This window comes from Mus caroli, chromosome 4, assembly GCF_900094665.2.
Source record: "Mus caroli chromosome 4, CAROLI_EIJ_v1.1, whole genome shotgun sequence".
Taxonomy (NCBI): Eukaryota; Metazoa; Chordata; class Mammalia; order Rodentia; family Muridae; genus Mus; species Mus caroli.
The window spans coordinates 135054298-135079805 of NC_034573.1; the positions used below are offsets into that span (position 1 = coordinate 135054298).

At 49.2% G+C, this 25508-nt stretch overlaps 1 protein-coding gene across 1 annotated transcript in view; it reads right to left on the reverse strand.

Annotated features, from left to right (window-relative positions):
* Positions 1 to 335: 335 nt before the first annotated feature.
* Positions 336 to 25508, reverse strand: part of Tnfrsf1b (TNF receptor superfamily member 1B) — a 32044-nt gene continuing 6871 nt past the window's right edge. Inside the window, exons 2-10 of the mRNA XM_021159916.1 lie at positions 15162 to 15264; positions 13099 to 13227; positions 11734 to 11886; positions 11264 to 11357; positions 10705 to 10937; positions 9946 to 10023; positions 9386 to 9420; positions 5659 to 5866; positions 336 to 2055 (exon numbers count right to left, since the gene is read on the reverse strand). Coding sequence (XP_021015575.1) covers positions 1742 to 2055; positions 5659 to 5866; positions 9386 to 9420; positions 9946 to 10023; positions 10705 to 10937; positions 11264 to 11357; positions 11734 to 11886; positions 13099 to 13227; positions 15162 to 15264 — 1347 coding nt within the window. The 3' untranslated portion in view covers positions 336 to 1741. The remainder of the gene's footprint in view (positions 2056 to 5658; positions 5867 to 9385; positions 9421 to 9945; positions 10024 to 10704; positions 10938 to 11263; positions 11358 to 11733; positions 11887 to 13098; positions 13228 to 15161; positions 15265 to 25508) is intronic.

Consider the following 25508-nt stretch of genomic DNA (forward strand, 5'->3'; position numbering starts at 1 on the left):
CATCCTTTAGGAATGTGTTATAGGTCAGCACTCAAATTGTTCCCTGCCCCCCTCCTCTGATTGCAGAGCCCTAAGCTGGTCTAAGCTAGTACAGCCATTGTTCACATCCATTGTATGGGCTTCCAAGATGACAGAACCCGTCTCCTTCCCACAACAAAATGAGGAGGCCAGACTCAGAGCAGGAGATAGGGGCAAGCCTGGAGTCTACTTGGCTGGGTGTTTCCTCAGCATCCACAGGCTACAAGTGGGAAACAGCCAAGTTCTCTGCAAGAGTGGCTGTAAAGATGGGATGGGAGGTGGGGTGGGGTGGCTCCAGACCCAGACACAGCCAGGGCTCAGTGTACAAAACAACAACAAAAAGCATTTATAAGCAGGAATTCTGTCCAGCATACAGTGCAATTGCTCCTTAGCACACCCTTTAGGGATCCACACAAGCACAGGAGCTGAGGCCACACCCAGAAACAGTCCTTTCCAATTCATTCTTTTGTTGCTTAGGAGGCCCGATGTCATTCCAGGATTGGCCACCAGGGAGCAGACGTGTTCCTTCCCCTCTACAATCTGATGCTGCAGAGCCTTAACAAGTTGGCCCCAAGTGTCCAGTATCTTGATTCCAGAGTGCTGAGCTCTTTAAGTCTCCATGGCAACAACTAGGCTCCTCTGCCAAGTTCATATCCAGTGGAATCGGTGAGCATGGCGGCATCCAAGCACCTGAGACTGAACTTGCCTCTTGAGGAGTCTCCTGAACCCTTTCCTTCCAGGCATGCTAGGGGAGCAGGTTGATTAGAAAACGGGCATGAATCCTTTGGCAAAATAGCTGGCTTCAGCTGTTTCCGGGTGGGCCCTTCAACCGATGTCATCAGCTGTTCCAACTCACAGTGCCTAACCCGGACATGCACTTGGGGTCACAGCGAGTACAGTACCAAGCTGTTGGGGAGTTAGAGGGAGTGCTCCAGGCTGAGGTAGGAAGAGACAGGTGGCTGCAGGGGCCTGGGAACTCTACAGTCCCTGAGATTCCCTGAAGGCAGGTGTGGCCTTGGAAGGGCTCATTAGAAGGTCAGGAGGAGGAGCTCCAGCCCTCTGTGTGCCCACCAGAGTAAAAGTCAAAGGCAGAGGGTGCAAACCACACAGGGGGCTGGCTGTGCTGGCTGCTGTCTACTTACGTTTTGCATGTGTTGCTGAGGATCAAACCCAGGGCATGCTAAAAGCACACTGGACCACTGTGTTACAGCCCTACCATCCTATAACAGAGCAACCCTGCCTGATGGGGCCTCTGATTCTTGCATCAAAAGAATTTCGGAGGGCTTGGAGAGGGTACTTCCTAAGAGTTTAGCACTAACCTGAAGGGCCTCCTCTGTGCCCTACCAGGCCACCACTTCCTCCTACTTGCTGGAACCGCCCTGCAGTGTCAGCATTCAGGCTGAAGAGCTGTGCTATCCTTCCTCCAAGCGTATGGAAGAGGATGTTAGCTCCTTAGAAGGAAAAGATACTGGGGCCTCTCAGAAGCAAGAATCAGGCAAGAGCCCAGGAGATCCAGAGGGGTCACGGAAGAGCAACAACTTCCTGTGACTGCCCCCATAAAACACCATGGCAGTTTTTGACCACTCTAGCTGCCTCAGCCCTCACTTGACCTGCAACTGGGGCTCTGGAGGCCACTAAGGGAAATGGGCCCAGCAAAAGTCATGAAGTTCCATGGGTTCAGGGTCTCGGGGGTCCCTTTGCAGGGTGTTACCCCTGTCAGGGGTCAGGCTACTTTGACTGCAATCTGATCAAACCAGCCAGCTTGGCTGGGCTTCATGCCCATATCCGGCACACCAAGGGGCAAGGGCTTCTCATGGCTCTGCAGTGTCTCTGTAGTCTCGCACGGGGACTGAGATGGACACTCCTCCTGAGAGAAGGGGACCTGCTCATCCTTTGGGGACCCTGAGGGCTTGACATCTGGGTCTCCCACTGTGGCGCTGGCTTGGGAAGAGCATTGAGAGCTGTGGTCAGAGCTGCTACAGACATTCACGATGCAGGTGACATTGACGTGGGTCCCGTGGCTTCCATGGGAAGAATCTGTGAAGCACAGATGGGAGGGTGAGTCTGGGGATCTTGGAGACAGGGTGTCTTTGCAGTTTGCCTCTTGTCCCAGGGGCAGGTTAGAGCAATAGGCCAAGGGCCAAGAGGCTAAAGACCCTAGCTCACCTCTACTACGATGGCAGATGCATCACCCTTACGTGTCTGTGTGCTCACTTTCCAGCTGCCCAGCCCAACGCTCCCTGCTGCTGACCGGAGACAATTATCTAAAGCAGACAAAAGTACTCCAAGAAGAACAAAATCTTGGGCTGAGGATATGGCTCAGTTAGTAAGGACTTTGTCTTGCAAGCTTAAGGACCTAAATTCAACCCCTGAGATCCCATGTAAAGAGGCTGGGCATGGCGGCACACACTTGTAATCTCATTACTTGGGAGGCAGAGAAAGCGAGATTTCTGGGTTTTTTCAGGCCAACCAACCAAGTCTAACTGGTGGACACTAAGCCAAGGGGAAACTGTCTTAAAGGAGGGAGATGGGGTTCCTAAGGATGCCACCTGAGGTTGTCCTCTAGCTTCCACATAGACACATGGACTCATTAGCACACCTGTGTGTGTGTGTGTGTGTGTGTGTGTGAGAGAGAGAGAGAGAGAGAGAGAGAGAGCAGTTTGCTGGAACAGAGAAGCTAGGATGTGGCAGGAAGCAGTTACAGAAGACTGCCCATGGCCAAATCTATAAAGATTATTCCCCATGACCACTGAAAGGACAAGTACCAAATGGATCAAAACCAGCCTAGGCACACTTTGATTTTGGTGATGATAGCATTTTAAGTGGATTGACTGACAATACTTAAAATTTAGGGGTTGGCAGTTTAAAGCTCACCTACCAGACACGTGGATTTTGATCCCTACCACTGGGATATAGAGAAGCAGACATCACAGACAGAATGAATATCAGGGACAGTCCATCCATCATCCTGCCTGACCTCTGTGGACTTCTAAGTTCTCTAAGTTGGCGAGGAGTGAATGCCAGACTAGCAGAGGGTAGACATATGTTACTCCCAAATATCAATTGCATGGCAATTGCTCTTGCTACTGCAGCTAGAGATCTGCAGAACCCCCCGGGGCCCATAGTAGTGGCAGCTGTCTATTTATCCTGGCTTCTGCCTCCCGGAAATTGGGACTCAAGGGAGCTTGGGTTAGGACAGAGCCAACCAGTCTATTCAGAGCAGCCTCAAATATATCAAGCAGAGGGAGAACTGGAATCAAGGGACCACAAAGAAACCTCTACCTTGGGCCTCAACAGCACCCAAACATCATTTGACGTCACCATGACCTTTGCATGTCATGAACATGTGGGGGTGAGTGGGGCAATTCTGGGGTTTACAGGCTCCCACAGTAGAGGGAGGTGTCAATGGGAGAGGAGGAGAGGTACAGTACACCTGTGAGAAGAAAGGAGGGGGCAGAGGTCAGAGGAGAAAGGACATAGGTCCTCAGGGACCAAGGAAGAAGCCACAATGGAACACCATGGGAGGAGGGAAGCCATGAAAGATGAATTCATGTTTCTATTCGAGCACATGTATTCACTCAACCAATGTTAAGAGACACCTGTTCTGTTCCAGGCCAGGCTCAGGGAATCCTCAGGTCAGAGCCAGGGGCCCTGACAAGTTACCACGTGCTGGTGAGGGTGGGGTTCTGACAGGAAAAACACAAAGCAGACACCGGGACTCCTGTGGGCAGGGAGGCAGCAGGAGTGCTGCAGGCAGAAAAGCTTGCATAGGCAGGAGCAAGAGCAGGGCACGGAAGTCAAGGCAGCAACAGAACATGGGTGTTGGAGGAGGCTGGTGTGGGAGGCAGTGTGGTCTTGGCTGTCAATCCCCTGTCAGGTGCCAATGTGGGCACAAAGCCACAGTCTCTCATTGACGTGCTAAGGAAGAGCATGGCTCATAACCAGATGAGGAAATGGGATGTAGGAGCCTGCTTGGATTCTTATGGCCCCAGGGCTGTTAGGCTGCTCTGGGTGAATGACCAAGTTCACGTTCATGTTTATACTTCCTATTGCCCCACTAGCCTGTGCTGCCGGAAGAGAGGGACAAAGGCCTGTAGTCTTGCCCTTTCTTCTACAAACCAAACCAAAGGGAATCTCTGGGTTTTTGGGAAACCCACAAGGGACTGACTCCACTGTAGGCACAAGAGATACCAATAGTGTCTCTATTATAGATTATATATATATGTAGGGTGAGATGCAGACCGAGTAGAGGCAACAGGGTCACACATCATGCCTTTGACCCAAAGTTGGTCATCAGTGAGCTACAGTGAGCAGAACCCCCAGAAGAATGGGGCTGGAGAGGTGGCTCAGTAGCTAAGAGCACTTGTTGCTCCTTCAGAGGAGTTGGGTTAGATTCCCAACACCCACATGGCACTTCACAACCATCTGTAACTCCAGTTCTAGGAGATCTGTTACCCTCTTCTGGCCTCTATAGACACCATGCACACCTACAGTACATGGAAATGCATGCAGATAAAATACCCATACACAAAACATTTTTAAAGAACCCTGAAGGAACTATTTCATTCATCTCCCATTTCCAGGGCTCCGAAGCTCATAGTGCAGAGCTGATGACTCCTGGAGCTTGGGTCCACTAGCTATGTGCTCTTAACAAGGTGTCCTGGACCTCAATTTCCTCATCTGGAAAATGGGGTGGTAATAGTAACTATCTCTTAGTGTTGATAGGCAGGTTTGGTTCATGTAAAGCACCCAGGACAAAGACTGGTGTGTTACACTGCCCTAGGAAGTATTAGCTTATAAAACTGGACAGGCCAATCAGGGATGGTGGCACATGCCTTTAATCCCAGTACTGGGGAGGCAAAGGCAGAGGGAGCTCTGAGTTCCAGGCCAGCCTGGTCTACAAAGCAAGTTCCAGGACAGCCTAGGCTACACAGAGAAACCTTGTCTCAGAAGCAAACAATCTAGCCAGACCAGTGCTGGGCCTAGGGATGTAAGCAGAATGTGGCTTTGGGGAAATCACACAGGCCATCGAAGGGTAGAAGAAGACAGATAATCCTGTGGGAAGTAGGCATGACCTTGGAGATCTCTGAACAAAGGCCAAGCCGGCCAGGGATGACAACATGGAGGGTTCAGGATTACTCCCCACCTGATATGGCAGACTTGAAAGACAAAGCAGGAGTGTCTGAAGAAGAATGAGCTAGTGAGATAACCAACACAGGTGGCGCTGAACCTACAGTGGCTGGAATGCACATGAGCCAGGACTAGGAAGCCAGCCAGGGTCAGCTAAGGGTGGCTCCACAGGGCAGCTCCAGGACACCAGCAGAGATTAGGCAAGGGATACACATGAACCTGACTTTACCTACAGAAGTCTGACTCAAGGTTTTGCAACTTGACGTTGGTGGGAACATGATACATGTATTCCATGGGAGCTGTGTTGAGCACTGTGAGCCTGGACCATTTTCAGAACTATTGAATTGCAATAGGATCCTCTCACAAGACACTGGGCAGCAGATCAGAGCCATTCTGTCCGTTGTCATAGCCACCAAGTAAGTGTTAAAGGCATTTTCCTCTTGGGTTATTTTCTACCAGTAGGTGGAGGGCCAGCTATCTGCCCAGAGCAGGAGGGAATCAGCCTCTCACCTGAAATCCTGGAGCTGGCACGGGCCTCCTGAGACCCTTGGGCCTCCGCCATGACTCTTGCTTGGGGATGGCCCCCAGGGGGCGCCCTTCGGTCCCCAGTGCTGGCTGAGCTCTCTAGGGAGCTGCTGCTGGAACTGGGTGCTGTGGTCAACAGGTACTGCTGCTCAAGGCCTACTGCATCCTGGGATTTCTCATCAGGCACATGAGGCTGGGAGGAAGAGGGAGAATATTAATCCATCTGCAAGTGCCTTTGCTCTCCTAATCTCCCCTGTCACCCACACTCCACAGCTTACACATTTCTGCCCACACCACACGTTTCCACACAGGGCACCAAAGGTTTTCAATCTCAGTCCTCACAAGGAAATGGAAAAAGTGACTTTTTGAAGCACAGGGAGATGTGTCACCAGCCTGGCAGCTAAGAGATGAATTCTGAAAAAGACATCTGAGTCTAAAGTTCATAGCTCTACCACTCACTGGCTATATGACCTTGAAAAAGTTACCTAACCTCTCTGGGCCTCCACATTCCCAGGTATAAAGGAAGACTTATAGCTTATGTCCTTGGGTTACTGTCAAAACTAAAAAGCTGGGAATTTCAACAATAGTGGTGCTGTGAACCCTACATGGGACACTGTTTATAAGAATTTGGCAGGGGCTGGGTGTGATGGCTTACACCTTTAATCCCAGCACTCAGGAGGCAGCGGCAGGCAGTTCTCTGTGAGTTCAAGGCCAACCTAGTTTCAGAACAGCCAGGGCTACACAGAGAAACCTCATCTTGAAAAACAACAATAACAACAAAAACAAAAAGAACTTGGCATAGGTACCCTGCAGAAGCTGGTATAGTCTGCCAGCCAGTAATGATCTTCATGTTTTTAAATGGTCCAACTTTTTTTTTTTTTTGAGACAGTAACATTTCTTTTCTTTTTTTTTTTTAATCTTGTTTTTTATTTTTAATTGTGTGTATATATTTGTGTCTTAGTGTGGGTAGGTACATGAGTGGGCAGATGTCTTTGGAGGACAGAGAAAGGCATGAGATCCCCTGGAACTGATGGTTGCCATCGATGTGGGTGCTGAGAACTGAAATTGTGTTTTCTGCAAGAACAGAAGGGACTGAAGACTCTGCCTAGAGCTCAGTGGATCAGTCCCCGGCATCACATAAGCAGGGTGTGGTGGTGTATGTAGTAATTCCAGCACTGGGGAGGTTGAGGCAGGAGGATCATAAATTCAAAGCCATCCTCAGTTAGTGTTCAGGGTCAATACAGGCTACATAGGTCCGTGTCTAAAATACAAAATGCCTCAAATCTAAAGGGCAAGTTTTAGTGTTCATAAATAAACAAGTTTGATGCACCTGAGCCGTCATCAATGTTTTGCAAAGCATAGACTTCATGATGGTGGGCGGCGGATCAGAGCAGCTGTCCCAGAGGCCAGCCTTGGTCCTCGAAGCTTAGCACCTTTACTCTTCATTCCTTCTGCTCAATGAATCACCCTGGCCTATGGGGTCCTTTCCTCAGGGCCACTCACTCACAGGGTTCCTCACTGGTCTTCTCAGCTGCCCCTTCCCACAGTTCACCCAGATGATGTCGTGTGGCTTCCCTGTGGCTTCTTACTCTGTATGTGACATGAGCACCTAGTGCCAAATACTGTGCCTGAGTCACATTGGTCTCAGCTCTTCTAGACACTCAGTATAGCCTAGTGCCATCCTAGCTCTGTAAATATGGAAACGGAACTTTTTGCTTGAGGCCATGGTTTGGATACAGTGCAGTCGAGCTAAAAACTCACCATGCCTCTTCTGGGTGTCTGGGGTTCAGCTCTAGAGGCTTAAGACAAATTCCCTGTCCATGGCAACTTATGCAAAGGACATCTATTCCAAGGTCATTGTCTGTTGACAGCAGCTGAAAAAGTGGCCACACTTTTCCAGGGAGGCACAATGCCAGGTGTAGTCTAAGCTGAAGCAATAGTTGGGCTATCCTTCCTGTGGCTGGTGCTCTCTAGAGAGTTACTGAAACCTCCATCTCCAGGTCCTGCCCACTGTTGCTATGGCTTCTTAGATGCCCAGGTATGTCATGACACGTGGCCTTGAGGCCTTGTTTCCTGCCCAGTCCACAGCTTCTGACTCTGGACTTGGAAGGATCTTATACAAGCTGTCCTCATGAGGCCACAAAAGCCCATAGAAGGTGAATCCAGAGCTCAGAGTTACAGAGCTGGCTGATGGTCACAGTAAGCAAACCCAGTCTAGGATGTGGGAGCATGCCCACTGCATCCTCCTGCCTCCCCTGGGGTCCTGCCAGCTAGGTACCCCAAAATGGAAGAGAGGAAAAGCATTCTGAATTCACGGTCTGACCTTGGCCCCAGCCTTACCCCATAACTCTACAGAGGCACTCATAAATGTCACACCACACCAGCCCCAGAGAAGGAGCTTGTCTGTCTGGGCCTCCCCCTTTCTGCTTGTGGCTAGAGCCAGACAGAACCCAATCTTCCCCTCCTCCCCAAAGGTCACAGCTAGCTTCTTCAAAGCCACAAGCTACAGTGTTCAAGTACAGACACTATCAGAGTCATGTGACTCTGGCTGGGACCCCACTGAGTGAACACCAAAAAAACCTTAGCTTGCCTGATACCTCCTATGGTTCTGGGTCTGGTCCTGTTATATGGAACTAGGACTGGCAGAAGCATGGCTGGCTTCTGTCGGCCTCTGAGCTAAGGGTATCTATATGTGCAGGCTCATGTGGGCATGCCTAAGAGTGGCACAATAATTGTATGCTGGGTAGTGAGAGAGAGTCCTAAGTTTGTGTTCCAGGCCATACCCATTAGCTGTGTCTAGGACACAGCTAGGACACAGGACAATAACTTAAGAGTGTCTGAGCCATATAATCCCAGACTCTAACGTTGGGAGCAATAACCTCTGTCACAGCCTGTGTCACAGTCAAGCTGGAAGAATAAGCCCTCAGACAGTGCTGCCACGTCCTTCCTCCACCACCACTAGTAACTGCCGGCGACTAAACATGAACCAAGTGCATGACTGGGGGAGGTGTAGATGAATTCACATGCTGTTTTTCCAGATAACCCCATCTTCCCCAGTCCTCAGAGTAGAAGCTGAGTCACTGCTGCTCCTGCCTGACAGCCTCCTCACTCTAGCACATGAGGACACCATCCACTGGGCTCCAGAGTAGCTGACAGGGCACAGGGCTGGACAAAGGGGGGCATCTAGGTTCTCCAAATCCTGATGACCAGTCTTGGTAAGCAGTCCCTGCTAGGAGAGGCCAGCCTGAGACAGCTTTGGGTATAGCTGCCGGATGCACATGCTCAGAGGGTTTGACCACCAGGACACACCACAACCTTTCAAGGGTGACTGTAGCTGTTAAGCCTACGTTTCCTCATCTATATAATGAGGCGCCAAGGTGCCTTACGCATAAGACCAGTGAGGAGTTGGACATAGCCTAGGGAAAGAGCCTGGCTATGCCCAGCTAGGGGAGAGTTTGCCGGTTTCTTCCCGTCTGTAATGTAGCTAAACATCAGCTGGCTCTGAGGGAGTATTTACACTCTGACCCTCCAGCCTCTACCTGTTCCTAACTATTGGGATGGCAGGTATGCACCACCATACACATTAGATCCTGCTTATATGATGTTGCTTATGATGCCCTAGTAAAGGAACTGGAAAAGGAGGAGAAAGAGGAGGAGGAAGAGTGAGAGCTGGAGGAGAGAAGGGGGAGGAGGACGGCAGAGGGATACTCACCACCTTGGCATCTCTTTGTAGGCAGGAGGGCTTCTCTACAATGAAGAGAGAGGAACAAGAGAGGAACAAGTCAGAGGTAGGACTTCTTCAGAACATCTATCTTAATGGGCACAGCATGGCTAGGGTAGAGCCAGGAGAGTGGACCTAGCCCAGAGAGTAGCTGCCTGCCATGTTCACGGATGAGCCCATGCTACTTTCAGCCACTACCCCCTTGCTCCAGCCATCCTCCAGTCCAGCCTGTGCTGTAGCCCTGCCTCAACACACTCCACCCACTGAGACCCAGGCCAGCTCACAGAATCCTAGAGACTCCAGGCTTCCTATATAAAGATCCTGAACTTCAATCCCCTAGAATAGCCTTGACACTACCTTCTGGTAGCCAGGTTAGAGTATGTACCTTCTACACCAGGCTCTAAGTTCCTGGAGAGCAAGAGGCTACAGTCTCCAGATCCACCTGAGTCTATGATAGTGCAGAGCTCTGAACGAGGCCCGCCACCCAAGGCTCAGAGAAAGTGTTAGGGTAGAGATGTGGGGCGGGAAACAGGACGAGACCGGAACCTTACTTTTCCTCTGCACCAGGATGAAGCAGTTCACCAGTCCTAACATCAGCAGACCCAGTGATGTCACTCCAACAATCAGACCTAGGAAGATGGCAGGGTACTCAGAAACAAAGGTTCCAGGGTGGCTGGTGCTGATGCTGAGATCAAGTCCAGCCTTAGGCCCTCAAATTCAGGGTCAAACCAAAGATCACATCTGCAAACCACATGCAGTCAGAAGGCTACAGTGTAGGGCCTTAGACTTGGTACCATCCTAACCCAAGAGGGAAGCCAGAGACACCAGCAGTCCATAGTCTGTGAGACAAATGGGTTCATCATAACTAGCAATCAGAACCTATGTTCATATTCATGCCACCCAGGGATTCCCTATGGCAATATCACATCTTTGGAGACTCAACTCTTCTACACTTGCATCTGTTCTAAAAGACAGAGACCAGGCCCCAGTTCTGCCCAAAGGGAGGCTTTGAGAGGCAAGAGAGACAGGGTGTGGGGGTGGGGGAGCACCTCCCTTTTATGTTTCAATTTATTTTTTGTTGCAGATTAACCCCAAACTAGTCAGACATTCTACCAATGGGCTACAGCCTCAGCTCCCATTAAAAGTACTATTTTGAGACAGGGTCTGACTAAGTTGCCCAGATTGACCTCAAACTTACTCTATAGCCCAGGTTGGCCTTGAACTTGCAATTCTCTTGTCTCAGCTTCCCCAGTAGCTCAGACTGCACACTTCCAAGCCTGCCTGGGTCACTCTTGAGACTGAGGACTTACCAATTGGAAGAGAGATGCCACCCTTGGTACTTTGTTCAATAATGGGGGTTGAACCCAACGACGGAAGGATGCTTGGAGTTTGGCTGGGCCCTGGCTCTTGATCCAGGGGTTGGGATCTTGTGGGCTCTGGCTGAGATATGTAGCGTGTCCTTGGGATGGCACTTAGAGTTGGGGACTCGGGCGCACAGACTGCATCTGTGCTTGCATTTCCGGGAATAGCCAGGATGCTACAGCTGGGGGAGGAAGATTGTAATCAGGAGACCACAGAAGATAGAAGACCACAGAATTTCAGGGAGCCAGGCCTGAGGACAAGGATCCCAATAGCCAAGCAACGGGTATGGGCTTCTTAGCACTACCCCCTCATATACTTCTCAACTTCCACCCAGGGTCACTCAATCCAGTCTTGCCTCTATGTCAGGTTCCTGCTCAAGTCATCCATTGTCTGTCCCAGAACCCAAGTCAAGAGACAAAGAGTGAGAAGCTGTCCTATATCCTGGGACCCAGTTCCCCAGGCGGTCACCCTCCCTGCTCCTTCAGAAGCCAGGAAGTCAACACTCACATGCGGTGGGGCCTGCACACATCTGTGGATGATGTGGTGTCAGAGAACGTCCCTGGGGCACAGGCCCGGCATAGCACGTTTCCATTTGGGGCTCCTTGAAGAGAAAATCCAGAGCTTGTCGACAATATGAACACTTCATGTAGCCAGGTGGGGAGTCTCTTAACAGTGGGGCCACAAGGGAGGCCACTTTGTAATCCTCTCCCTTAAAACACAAACACACACACACACACACACACACCCATGCATGGACACACATGACCATACATGTACATGGACTTGCTGTCCAGGGTTACCTTCCTGTCCTACCTGATTTCCTACCAGCTAAGGGCTTGGTGTAATCAGGGGTGCCAGGAGACATGTAATGCTTGTGGCAGCTACTGGAGGCTTAGAGGTAAGGCTTAGAGGTAAGTGCCTGTGACATCTCAGGGATGTTCACATCCTTTCCCAGGGAGAGAAAGAGGGATCCTTACTTGAACTGGCCACTCCTAAGCCAGGGGGGCACTTGCTCAGCCTCATGCACTGTCGACAGCTTCCAGAATGCATTTTCAAGGCGCAGTACCTGCCAGCTTCGCAAACACACACTCGGTTCTGCTGTTTAGTGCAGGCGCGGGTCTCCACCTGGTCTAGAGGTGAGAAAGACAGCCAGGGTCATCTCTACTTCCACTCACCCATTCTGCCCTTCCTGCCAGAGCTGGTAGGGCCCTCAGCACAGGCCCAAAGGACCCTTGAACACCTTGCCTCTTGGGCTGTTGTTGTCTGTACTCTGAAATCCACCACAGAGTGAATATACACATCTGTTTCTCTAGGCTCTACATTCTCAACTCTGACCTCACTTCCCCACTACCAATGAAGATTTGGTAGGATCTAGAAGGAAAATGTCATCTGGAACTGTCCAGGCAGGTGTCACACATTTGTAATCTCAACACTGGGGAAACCGAGGCAGAAGGATGAATGTAAGTTTAAAGTTAGCCTGGGCCTTATAGAAAGTTCTAGGCCAACCTGGGAAACTTAGCAAAAACCCCATCTCAAAAAAACCAAAAAACAAAAAGCAAACAGCCAAGCAGGGGTGGCATACATCTCTAATCCCAGCACTCAGGAGGCAGAGGCAGTTGGAGCTCTATGAGTTCGAGGCCAGCCTGGTCTACAGAGCTAGTTCAGTTTCAAGACAGCCAAGACTACACACACACACACACACACACACACACACACACACACACATCCCTATCCTATAAAAACCAAAACCAAATAAACAAATACAAAAACAACAAAAACCAACAAAACAAAAAAATCTGAACTGAAAGCTTTTTCTGGGAGTTCAGGTCTGTAATCTCAGCTACTCAGGAAGCTGGGGTAGGCAGTTCATAACTTCAAAGCCATTCTGAGCTTCCTAGAGAGATCCTGACTCAACACAAAATAGATCCTGACTACATGCCAGTAAAAATACCCATACACATACAATAAAAATAAATAAATCTTATTGGGTAGTGGTGGCACATGCCTTTAGTCCTAGCACTTGGGATGCAGAGGCAGGCAGATTTCTGAGTTCGAGGCCAGCCTGGACTACAAAGTGAGTTCCAGGACAGCCAGGGCTACACAGAGAAACCCTGTCTCAAAAAACAAAAAAACAAAACAAAACAAAAAAAAGTGTTTGCATCACCTGCATGAAGTCCCAGGTTCCAATCACATAACTACATACAAGTTGTAAAAAAGCAGTCTCCCGCAACTCAAGTCCTGGAAGACAAAAACAGCTGGCCCAGGGTAACCCCATCCACCTTACTTGCTGGAGGGCGAGTGACTGGGGAAGATGTTGGGATCACACTGCTCATGCCACTCACCAGCGCTACAGGAAGAACTGCAGCTCAAGCATGTAGGTAACTGGTTCCAGACCTGGGTATACATGCTCGCCTCACAGTCCGCACACACGGTGTCCGAGGTCATGTTGCAGAAATGTTTCACATATTGGCCTGAGGAAGCAAGGACCAGAGGTCTCAGCAGAAGACCCTTGCCAGGAAGCCCCTGGGATGAAGCATGTCTGGTGGCCCTAGCTATCTCTCTACATATCTTCCCTCTGCTCTCTCCAGGTAGTTGAAACACCACCACTCGAAAAACCTATTAACAGTCAAGAATACTTAAGGGAGAATGGGTTTGCCAGCTCCTGTCTTCTTGATAGTTGGTTAAAATTCTCTATCCTGATGTACGAAATATAAGAGCCTATAAGGGCCTCATGTCTGGTAGCCTGTCAGTGACAAGGGCATAGGGGTCCTAAGAGCCTGGAGGATGGAAGAGTAACAGGGCAAATCTTTAAGGTGTTTGTTTTCTCTTCTGGAACCAGCTCGTCTCCCCTGTCCCTGCTATTCTAAGCTTGTAACTTCTTAAAGACACTCTGCTCATCACTAGAAAAGCCACTGTCCCTTGGCTGTGACTATAGAGGATGACATTGCCCTGTGTTCCTGCCCACTGGGTCACAAGCACAGGACTCAAAGCCTCTAGTAAATGAAATCTGAATTCTTCATGGTGATGCCACTCATCTCGCTTAATCAAATGTATATTATTACGATGGTGGTGGTGGTGGTGGTGGTGGTGGTGTGTGTGTGTGTGTGTGTGTGTGTGTGTGTGTGTGTGTATGTGTGTGTAACCTGTCTTCTCCTTCCACCATTGGTTCAGGTTCTCAGGCTTGCACAGCAAGTGCCTTTACATACAGAGCCATCTCACCAGCCCTCACCCCTTCATACCCATCTTCCATCACATCTTCTTTCACTCTGGGCAACAAACACCAGCCTCAAGCTTTTTTGGACCCATTAAACAGGCCCCTGCTTTAGGGCTTTACACTTACTTCCCAGCCTGCTGTATCCCGTGTTTGTGTGGCTTTCCTCTGTCCCCTTTACAGGGCTCAGAGAGACCTTCCTGGACGACCCAACCTCATCTGAAGTACCCATCCTTCTCTGTCTCCATCAGCCCTGTGTGTAGTCTTCTTTCCATAACAACTGTGATATCTACTGTGAGCAGACAGCACCATATATTTCTTAGGTAATTTGTCTGTCCTCTGTTAGAAAGCAGAGTTGGGACTGGAGAGATGGCTCAGCAGTTACGAGCACTGGCTGCTCTTCCAGAGGACTGGGTTTGATTCTCAGCACCCACATAGTGATTATCAACCATCCGTGCTGCCAGTTCCAAGAAAGGAACGCCCTCTTCCGAATTCCAAGGGCACTTGTACGAAATGTGATGCACAGGCACACTTGCAGGCAAAACACCAATAGTGTAAAAATAAAAATAGATAAATCTTACTTAAAAACAAGAAAGAAAGAAATGTAGTAGATTCCATGCAGATGAGGATCAGGAATGTCTGACCAGCATTTTGCTACAGTCTCAGCAGATTGAGCAAAGAGTAGATGCATAATAAATACTACTTAAGTGAATGCATACACTTGATTGGCTACTGAGCACTGGGGGCCAGCTACTCAGTCCTCTCCAATGTGGCCAGGGCTCAGATCCACCATCTATGATATGGCTATCCATTCATTTACTTGATAATTAAGTACAGGACATCAATATAGGCCAGTCATGTGCTTGGAACTCCACAGGGACCAAGCTACAGTCACTACTCAATAGGGGTAGACATAGCACATAGTGGGGCTATGAGAAGTACTAGGACATCATTGCAATATTGACGAGGTTTCCTGGACAAGAGGATAGGGTCAAAATGTAGGTAGGCAGTAACCAAGAGAAGATACTGAGAAGTGTGCTCAGTGGAGGGCACAGCACACGCAAGAGCCCAGGGCAAGATGAATCATGAACCCTAGCATGTATAAAGCAGCCAGTGAGAACTGAAGGCCCTCATTCCCGGACAAGCACTCTCTACATGGCACCACCTTCCAAAGCCCCAGCAGCTGCCTCTCACCAGGAGGACACTTAGCACAGCACATCTGAGCCTTCCTGTCATAGTATTCCTGTGAGATCCGGCACTTGTACCCAGGTTCCGGCTTGTAGGGCGTCAAGATAACCTGGAAGGGAACAAGGGAGGCAGCCATCAGTATGACTCTGGGCTCCAGCATACCTGTCACCAGGCCTCATGTATGGGTTCTTGCATTGGAGGACGAGGAAGGCTTGAGAGAGAAGAGTCCAGGCTTTTTCCCTTCTTGGCCTCCCTATTCAGGGTGGCATGCTTGTGTCTGGAGGTTGCTGGGCCAGGAAGTGGGTTACTTTAGGGCTTCCCTCCTGCCTGCTGGGTGAGACCCAGCAAGGCTCTGAGAAGATGTAGTTTTTTTTAAAGACAGTGGCTTGGCTCACTGTGACAAGGACCTCCACACAAAGCTTCTCTTTTTAGGATGTCTGTCCGTCCTTGTGGCTGAGGTCTTCCTTCTCCCAGAAGTACCCTCTACTCTCCTGGGCCTAACGTAGGCTCTTCCTCCTCTGGGTTCTCTCTGAATATAGACATGGCCCCTTTTGATCTTCATGTCATTGTTCTGAATTGGCACCGTGTGTCCTTGCACTCACATCCGTGCATATGCACACAGGTGTACATACATGTGTCCATGTAATGCCACCTATGACACAGATAATGGCTGCGCCACCTCTAGACCCAAGCTTCTGACACAGGCCATGGCAGAGCTGCCTCAGGAAGTTAATACAGGATGAAAACAAACCTATGCACCTCCTCACATCAGTGCTGCCTTACACCTATGGGCTTGGAAGGTTTGGACCAGTGGGGGCTCGTAGCCATGCTCAGACTCCAACTGCCAGGAGAATAGCCTCAGCACTGGCTGACAAGTCTCCAACTCAAAGGTAGTACCTTGGCCTCAACCCAAGACCAACACTCATAGGTTTTGGTTGGAAAACATGTGACCCTGCTGCCACATCCTGCCACCCCACCCTCTTCCCTGAGAGCCTTCTCCTGTTACAAGAAGCCATGCCTCAGGCTGTGCTTCCAGAGCCTGGACCTGAGATGGATGTATTATTGCATTCAGTTCTCTAACAACCAGCCAAGATGGACTCCGACCATTGTATAGAAGGAAACAGGCATAAAGAGCACAGGTTACCCACCTAAGGCAGTGACAGAGATTTGAGCCTGGGTCCTGTCTGTCTCTCTAGGCCATGATTTTAATGACTGTGCCAAGCACTTCCAGGGAGAGACCAGGAAAGCAGGGAGTCATGGGGAGGATGGGGAGGAGGAGCTCCAGAGATAGCGCAGTGGTTAGGGGCATTTACTATTCTTGGAGACAACTTGGGTTCAGTTCCCAGCACCAACATGGCAGCTCGCAACTGTCTGTCACTCCAGTTCCAGGTAACCTGACGCTCCCTTCTAAGTTCTGCATACTCCTGAATGTGCGTGGTTCACATACATATACTCAGGCATACTCACATTTTTTTAATTAAATAAATAATTATGAAAGGGAGACAAATGGGGAGGAGGAAAAAAAAAAAAAACACCCAACATGGCACAGAACCAACTGTGAGAAACACAGAGCCCTCCCTCAGATCTCCAAGTGGTCCTCAGATGTTGGAAGTGTACTGCAGCAGCAACTGTCACCACTGGGTCTATCCCAGTACCTCAGAGACCTACCTAAGCCCCTGCCTTTCTTCCAAAAGGTGGAACAGCAATTGGAGCCTTTAGGGACAAGCATGAATTAGCCATTTCTGCACAAATGTGAACTCATGAGCAAACACGGGAGTGGATCTACAAGAGCAAAGAGGGTGTGAACACACACCCAACGCCCTTGCAGCCTCTGCTGATGTCACCTGGAAACCACCAAGGGGTGGTTCTAGGTTAAAGAGGAAGGCTGCTCCGCACTCTGGATTGTACCAGCAGCTGCCGTCATGTGGTCCGCAGGAGCTCAATGAATGTTTATTAAACCAGTAACTCAAATGAATCCCCTGACTCCTCAGATAAAGGTGGAGAGTTAGAGAGACGTGGTCTTCTTTTCCTATTCTTCCATCCAGCAGCTGTATGGTCGTAGTCAATCAAGTGTCCCTATCTCTCTGGACATCGGTTCCTGACTCAATTCTATGGGAGCAAGAGAGATACATAAAATATCCAACAATTAGCACAGCAAAGGCACGGATCAATCTCTGAAAAGCCGCTGCAAACAAGCCAATCAGAGAAGATGCCGACCTTACTACTAGGCTCATTTGGTCTGTATAGACTGCACAAACTCCCATGATCTGTGGGCAGTGGCTCTGCTTTCTGTCTTCCCCCTTCCCATCCCCAGCTGTGTCTGGAGAGCATCACCCTACCTTGCCTAGTGCTGTGCACTGAGTGACCTCTGAGCCTACCATGTTTCTCTTTGCTCAGTGTTAACAGCTGAAAGCCACCAGAAGCCATGACTCAAGGGACTGGGGTTCTGTGCTGTGGACAGTCTTTGGCTCTTCTGGACCTGCCACAGGACCCTAGCTGCCTCTTGTGCCCTTTGACCAAAGTCCACAGAGAGTGCTTCCCTCTTCAAGCGACTGTGCACACCGTGCCCTGGATAAGCAACCCAATACAGCCCCCTGCCTTGTCTTCATGCTCACCCAGTAGCCCCAGATGAGGGCCCATTGGAGGCTGCAGTACGAGCTACCCTATCCAGAGCCAGACAGAAAAGAGTAATCAATAGTTGCTACCCTGAGTAAGGTAATAATTCTAATGTCATTTCCTTGAGGCAAGAGCCTCCCCCTGGGCACCAGGGGCAAGCAGCTTGAACATAGATGCATCTGCTGCCCTGGCCTATCTCTGAGTTCTCCCATCAAGGCAATCCTTTTCAGGAAGGTCATACAGACAGCTGGGTGAGGGAAGTTGCAGAACCATGCTGAGTACCCAGTCTGAAAAAGCCACTGCAGCTCCCTCTGGACAGCTGCACACACATCCAAGCGCATGCGCACATGCCTACACACAATATCCTGGCACTTCCCCCTTCCATTTCTTGACAAAACAACCAGTTGGGTCTGTGCACACAAATAAGGGTGTTCCACACTGTCTGGGACCTCACTGACTGTTCTCAAAGTCAAGGGTCTTCGCATCAGGACTTCCCAAACCTATGACATCACATAGGTGACAGACAGCGCGACCTGCAGCATATTCCCAGAATCCACTTGGCTCACCTCCCACCTTTACTTGCATTACTTCACTTTTTCATATAAATAAGGGGAATGGCCCTCCCTCTCTCTCTTTTTCCCCTTCTCTTTCTGCTGTCACTTTCTCCCCTGTGCCCCCTCCCAATAAACATCTCACACGTGGAACTGCTCAGACCCAGTGTGTTGTGTTCAGATGAGAACCGCTAATGTAACAAACACATCAAAGGGTACATCAATGGCTGGCTGACCCTTTCACATCTAAGGGGGAGAGTCTCTGGGCTGGGGAGCCACACTGCTCATAAAGAGGAAAGAGGAAATAAGAAAGAACTCTTCCTGGGGATTAGAGACTCCTCTGCTGTACTCAATGTGGTCTGAGTATCCCATCCCATGGAGAAAGTAAGGTAAGTTGGGAGAAAGGAGTGAGGAAGGCACACACAGCAGAATTAGGGGAGCCTTGGACCCCAGAAATCAGTGTCATAGCTCATTTGTATCCATCACTCCAAAGAATGCTAACTGACACAGAAGGCCTGAGTGTCCCCAATAAAACTCCCAGACTAGCTTTCCTGGGGAAACTATTTGTTTCATTAACTAAGAAACTTCTCTTCACCCTCCTCTACTTCCTCAAACAGCAGCCTCCGGCTCCACACACTGGGCTGTCGGTGTATGCATCTCATGGGAACACTTGCCCTGCCAGCCCTGGGGTATATCCCCTGGGTGGTGGTAACTGAGCTGTGGCCTGGGCAGCTTCTAGTGGCCCAGAGAAACACTGTTTTGGCTAGAAACAACTTCCTTCCAGACGAAGAGGGCCTGATGGGAAAGAGCCTTGACTCAGCCAAGTCTCACTGATCCACCCATCATCAAGGGGGCCTCCTTGTCCCCAGCTTCACTAAGAATAAACTTTCTGGTCCTTTCTCCTGCTGCTATGTGTAATCCCAGTCCCAGCAGCTGGCAAAGGGGCCCATGCCTCCCTCAACAACCTCCAGGCCTGTTTATTCCCTTGGACAGAAGAAAAAAAAAAAACAAAAAACCACAATCTCTGTCAGGACTAAACAATGAGGAACAGAAAGCCCCTGCGTAATGCAGAACAAAAGGTCATTCCTGCATAGGGAGGTACCCAAAGCCCCAAAACATAGTCTTGGGGGCTGGGCCTCAAGGCCACTACAGGGACTGCAGTGGGATTGGGTTGGGAATGGGGAAAGTAGAGAGGGTTCACAAGTCCTGAGATTCACAAGGCTGGGGAGGACTAATCTTTTACTTTAAATTGGAGAGACACAGATTCACCCCCACCCCCAGGCCATGGAGATCAGACACTGAGAAATGAGGAAATGAATCCAACTTCACTTGATGCTGTCAGCATGTTTGTGTGAGCCAGTTGCTCAAAAGATAGAGCCTCCAGCAGGGAGTAGTGGAGTAGCATATGCCTTTAATCCCAGCACTAAGTTGGTGGAGGCCAGAGGTTCTCTGTGGGTTCAAGGCTAATCTGGTCTACATAGAGAGTTCTAGGACAGCCAGGGCTACATAGAGAAACTCTGTCTAAAAACAAAGAAACAAACAAACAAAAAAAACATACGAGCAAAACAACAAAAAGCAAACAAGGCTCCAGGTCAGAACTGGAAACCTATGGTAAGAATGAACCACCTACTGAACAGGGAGGAATTAACCACCTACTGTGCCTGGTAGGCAAAGACTGAAAAGAGGATAGATGGAGAAGTGGATGGATGAAAAATTGGAGGGAGGGAGAGATGGAGATGGATGGGTGCAGAAATAGAGGGAGGGAAAGAGAAGTGGAAAGACGAATGAATGGATGGTGAGATGGGAGACAGGATGTATGTATGGATGGATGGATGAAATGATGAGTGGGTAGATGGATGGGTAAATAGATAGATGGAAAGATAGATGGATGTAGAGATGGACAGACTGGGAGGTGAATGGATGATAGACCCTAGGCATAGATCTATCACTGAGGCAGGTATAGAGTAAGATAAGGAAGGTGGCATTGGAAGAACTCCCAGCTTGTGGTAAAGAGTATATACCCACTAGAATCACCATTTATATAAGCTAGAAAGACTAGTAAGGCTTATATCCAGAAAAAGTACCTACTGTGTGAAGTGCCATTCTGGAGCACTCGTATAAATATCCCCACCTTTTTCTCTGAACCAAACCAATGAAGTCAGTACAAGCCTTCGGTGGCTTGGATAAGAATAGCTTCCATAAATTTATACATTCAAAAGTTTTGTCTCTTATCTGGGAAGGATTTGGAGGTGTGGCCTTGTTGAAGGAGGTGTGATGTGGGGGGTGGGTTTCAAGGTTTCAAAAGCCCATGCCAGGAGGTGTCTCCCTCCTTCCCATTCTCCCTTCCTCAACCTCCTGCTTGAGAATCAGATGTAAGTTCTCAGCTATTGTTCAAGCGCCATGTCTGCCTGCCTGCCTGTCATGCTCCCTGCCACGACAGCCATGGACTCACCCTCTGAAACTGTAAGCTAGTCCTCAAGTCAAATGCTTTCTTTTATGAATTCCCTTAGTCATGGTGTCTCTTCACAGAAATCGAAAAGTAACTAAGACAAAGCCCATTTCACCATCAATGCAGAAGTGAAAGATCCAGGAGATACAGTGTAGTTGCAGACTGGGAACTCATCACAGCTACATCAGTCAGTTTTATAACCTGTGCTCTTTGTGTGTCTGAGTAGAGGTGTGTGTGCACAACTGTTTGTGTGTGTTCAGGTGCACATGATCACGTGTACCTTTCTGTGGGTATGTGGGTACACATGTATAAGTATGTGCAAGAACACACAGCTGTCCTGTGTGTGCATATGGGGGCACAAGTGTGTGTGTGTGTGTGTGTGTGTGCTTGCGAGTGCGCATGTGCACATCAGATGTCAGCTCTTCTTAGTGCATTGTCCATCTCAGTTTCAATACAAGGTCTCCCGCTCACCTGGGCCTCACTAATTTGTCTAGACTGGCCACTGAGTGAACCCAGGGATCTGCCTCTCCACTTCCCCAGTGCTGTGATCCCAAGCGTGTGCTGGTCCACTTTATTGACTGAGATATTTCATGCCCTATGATTTTTGTCTGGCTTTACAGAATGGTGGAGAGTTTGATGATGTTTCCCGGCAAAAGGGCCACCACCTCCCAGGTCAAATGAGACAGAGGTGTCTGCCCAAGGACCCTCCACTCAGCCGGAAGCTCTATCTTCAAGCACTAGAGAGACCACATCATTTGCATGGAAGGTGTTTGTGTGTGGGGGGGTGCGTTTAAGTCTTGATCTTGGAGGTTTATAGGAGCCCTATGGACTATGGCGGTACAGCCACATCAAGCTAGGCTGTCATAGCGACGCAAGGCCTAGGCGGCCAGGCCTGCCAACCATCATGGAAACAAAGAGCATTGGCGTCAGGAAGGACCAACCACATCACAGGTAGATGGCCCAGGGGTGAGACATCCCTCCTTCAAACTGCCGCCTGTGATGTGCTTTAGAAGTGAGCTGCAGCAGACAGGAAACCCACGCTGGGATCCTGTTCTTAGGGCTAGGCTCCAGGCTACATGCCAAGGGCTCTGCCCTCAAATAATACTCAGTTCAGCGACAGAGAATGCCCCACCCTCTCTGCTATTACCCTGAGGCCCTTTGATATGGGTTTCTTCATCTCCAACTGGCTCTCCTTAATACCTGGACAACTCCTGCCAGCTAGTCTCCTCACTGTCGGTCTCTAGCATATATCCCTTTGCAGACGGACCTAAGCCATCTTCCTACTTCCAGGACTGGCCCTCCCTATTCAGCTGCCCTCAGGCTGGAATGAAACTTCTCCAGCTTCTGCAGCCAGCTTTCATCTGCCACCTGATGCAAAGCATACGACTCCCATACTCCTCTTCTGCACCCTGACTCCTGCTGCTACCCATGACAACATATTCTGCAGAGCAGACACCTCAGTTTCCTCAGACTCATCCCACCATCACCTCTTTCTCATATAAACCCCTGAACCCCAGATGGAAGTCATCCCTCCAGAAGGCTCCTGTGACAACCTAGGACTGTTTGTATATTTCCCAGGTTAGAGCATATTTGAGTTAACTCTGTTCAACTTGTGTCTTCCCTGACACCCTACTGTGATCTCTCTTTGAGCCAGAACCTGGTTTGACTTTCCTTCTCTTATTCTTCCATCTTGGTATTGGCATCTACAAAATGGAAACGGAGCCATGCCCACCATACAAAGTGTCATGATTAACCAAGCAGGTAAATGAGAAGAACTGGGTGCTGCACATGGCTGGGGTAGGTGTCTAATAAATAGATGCAACGCTAATCAACAAAAGCAAAAGTTCTAATTTCCTATTTACTGAGCTGTGTTTGGCTCACATGAGAACTGGTCAAGAAATGGCCAAGGCAATATCCCCAGAAACTCAAGGGCAGCCTTCAGATCACAGCCCAGGTAGTGGCCACAACCAATCACAATCACATCTGGGTGGTAGCCTCTGCAGCCTATGGATGGAAGCTGGGCTTTGGTTGGGGAGAACAGTAGGACCATGCATGAGAAGGCCTGGCCCTCTCATCTCCTCTGGCAAGAGTATTGGCCTGCTGCCCCATTGGCTGAAAATGGAAGGGCTTCTTACATTCAGTGCATCAGACCCACTCTGAAATTAGACCTTTTGCTTTTGTTGATTATCACTGAATCTATTTGTTAGACACCTGCTGGAGCCATGTGCAGCATCCGGTTCTTCTCATTCACCTGCTGGGTTAATCATGACACAAGCCTGGCTCTCAGGAGACATTACAGATCTCAGCTCAGTTTCAAATCCACTCCAGTCAGAGTAGGCGACCAGGGTGATTATGGCAAGGCTGACCCTGTGGCTGACTGTGACCCAGAGAAGGCTAGAATGAAGATTAGTTGGTAGAGAGAATGTCTAACATGCCTGAAGGGCATGGTTCCATGCCTAGCGCTGCATTAAAAACAAACAAACAAACAACAACAACAAAAAAACAACAACAACCAACCAAACAACCAACCAAACAAACAAACTGTATGGTGGTGCATATCTGTAATTCCAGCAACTGAGGCAGAGAACCAGGATGATCAGAAGTTCACCCTTGGATACATAGCAGTTTCAAGGTCAGGCAATTAAATGACCAAAACAGGTCAACCATCTCAGGATGAGCAGTAAACCTCTATGGAAGATGGGGACACAGGGGAAAATATGTCCTGACCTCCAGCTTTCTCATCGCTCCGTCCCTCCTCTGCTGTCCTCTCTACCTCACCTGAGTCACCACTGCAGCCTCCCAGTGAGCCTCCCTGACTCTAGACTTTCTGAACGTCCACACAAAGGCCAGATGATCAGTCCACCTACTCTCTGCCCCAGGCTCCCTCCTTGCCTCCAAACTATGGATGGCTCCTTGTCGCCTCATCTTCTTATGGCAAGAGTGCGTTAGTTGACAACAGACAAAAGTATGGAAGTATGGCTTTGAACTCAGCCTAAATCCCTAATTAGCAGGCATCTTGAAGGAATTATTTTTCTTTGGAGCTTTATTTTTTAATTAATCAGTTGGATTATTAATTTATTACACAATGTAATAAATTCTTTCTTGCACAATTGTATCCCCAGCCTGTTTGTTGCATTTTTGCTTTTTTATTTGTTACATTTTTACATTTACATTGTTACATTTAAAAAGATAAATTCGTTTTTACCTGTATGAATGCTTTGTCTACATGTTTGCCTATGTGCGATGTATGTGTCTGGTGCCTGAAGAGGCCAGAATGGGCAACTGATCCCCTGGAACTGGAGTTACAGACAGTTAATTGCCATGTAGGTGTTGGGAGTAGAACCCCGGATTCTGCAAGAGCAGCAAGTGATCCTGACCTCCCTAGCCCATCTATTGTTGTTGCTATTGTTTTTAATTTTATGTGTATGAGTATTTTTCTTAAATGTACGTGTGTGCGGCTGGTGCCCGAGGATATCAGTTCCAGATGGTAATGAACCACTGTTTCAGTGGTGGGCATCAAACCAAGGTCCTCTGTAAGAGCAGTTTCGGCCCCTAACTCCTGAACCATTGCCCCAGCACCAGCCCTGTTCACTGTATTTTCAAATAAAAAAAGATTATTCCTCCCCCAACCCTTTTCTCCATAGAATGAATCTGACAATAGTACATACTGTCTGGGTCTGATAAAAAAAAATTACATAACATAACATACAATAAGGTGTTTTGCAAACTACATTTTTTTTTTTTTTGAGACAGTGCTGGCCTGGAACTCTCTCCATCTTCCTGCTTCCACCACCCAAGGGATTGCCTGTTCAATCCACCACAACCGGCCCCAACAATTGTTTAATGCAGTTGCTATAACTTCTTTCACAAATTGGCTGCAGATACACAGCCTCATGAGTCTTTGTTGATACTAACACACTTCCTGCCCAGATACTGGGTCTAGCCTGCTCCCAGTCCCTCCAGCCTCCACCTGGTATCCACTCATTTCTAGTCTGCCATGCTATGGGACTCAAGGCCAGAAAAGTTCCTTGTGAACTCTTGCAGGAGGGCAGAATTCAGGGAGAATCAAATGGGTGACTGACAAGGTGAGGATATGACCACAGGACCAAGCCACCGAGAGGCAAGAGTGGAGGCCTGAGGGGCTAAGACTGGAGAGGGCTGGACTCCTGCCAGAGAAAGCAGGAAGCTGCAGGACCCAGGCTCATGGCCAGAGGCATAGGCAGCCAGAGAGCAAGCAGCTGGTCACAGCCTCATTAAGAACCTTGGCTCTGTGAGTGGTAGCCAGAAGCCGGGCTGTCGGTCAGCAGTGGGAGGCCAGGCACAGGGCATAGCTAGGGCATTGGCAGGGGTCCTGAAACTCGAGTCAACATTCCAGAGCCCTTCCTCAGAGATCCACTGTCCAGTCCAGTTACACGCCATCCTCTGCTCCAAGCTACTGAGCTTCCCACCCACCATCCAACAGCTGCAGGCCTGAATTCCAATGCTGGCTTTGAGAGGTCAGACTTGGAGCAATGGAGATTCAGAACAGGCAAGGGAACTGGAGGCCCAACTTGGTCCAGCCCAAAGTGGAAGTCGTACCAGACGTCAGAACTCAGGATCTACAGCCTCTGCCTTGTCCAGAGGACAAAAAAAGATGTCTTTGTACATGGCCTGCAAGACTACCCACAAGTCTCTTCTCACTCGGCTTTCAACTTCAGACTGACTCAGTTTTCTGAACTCCAGGTTACTATGGCCCCA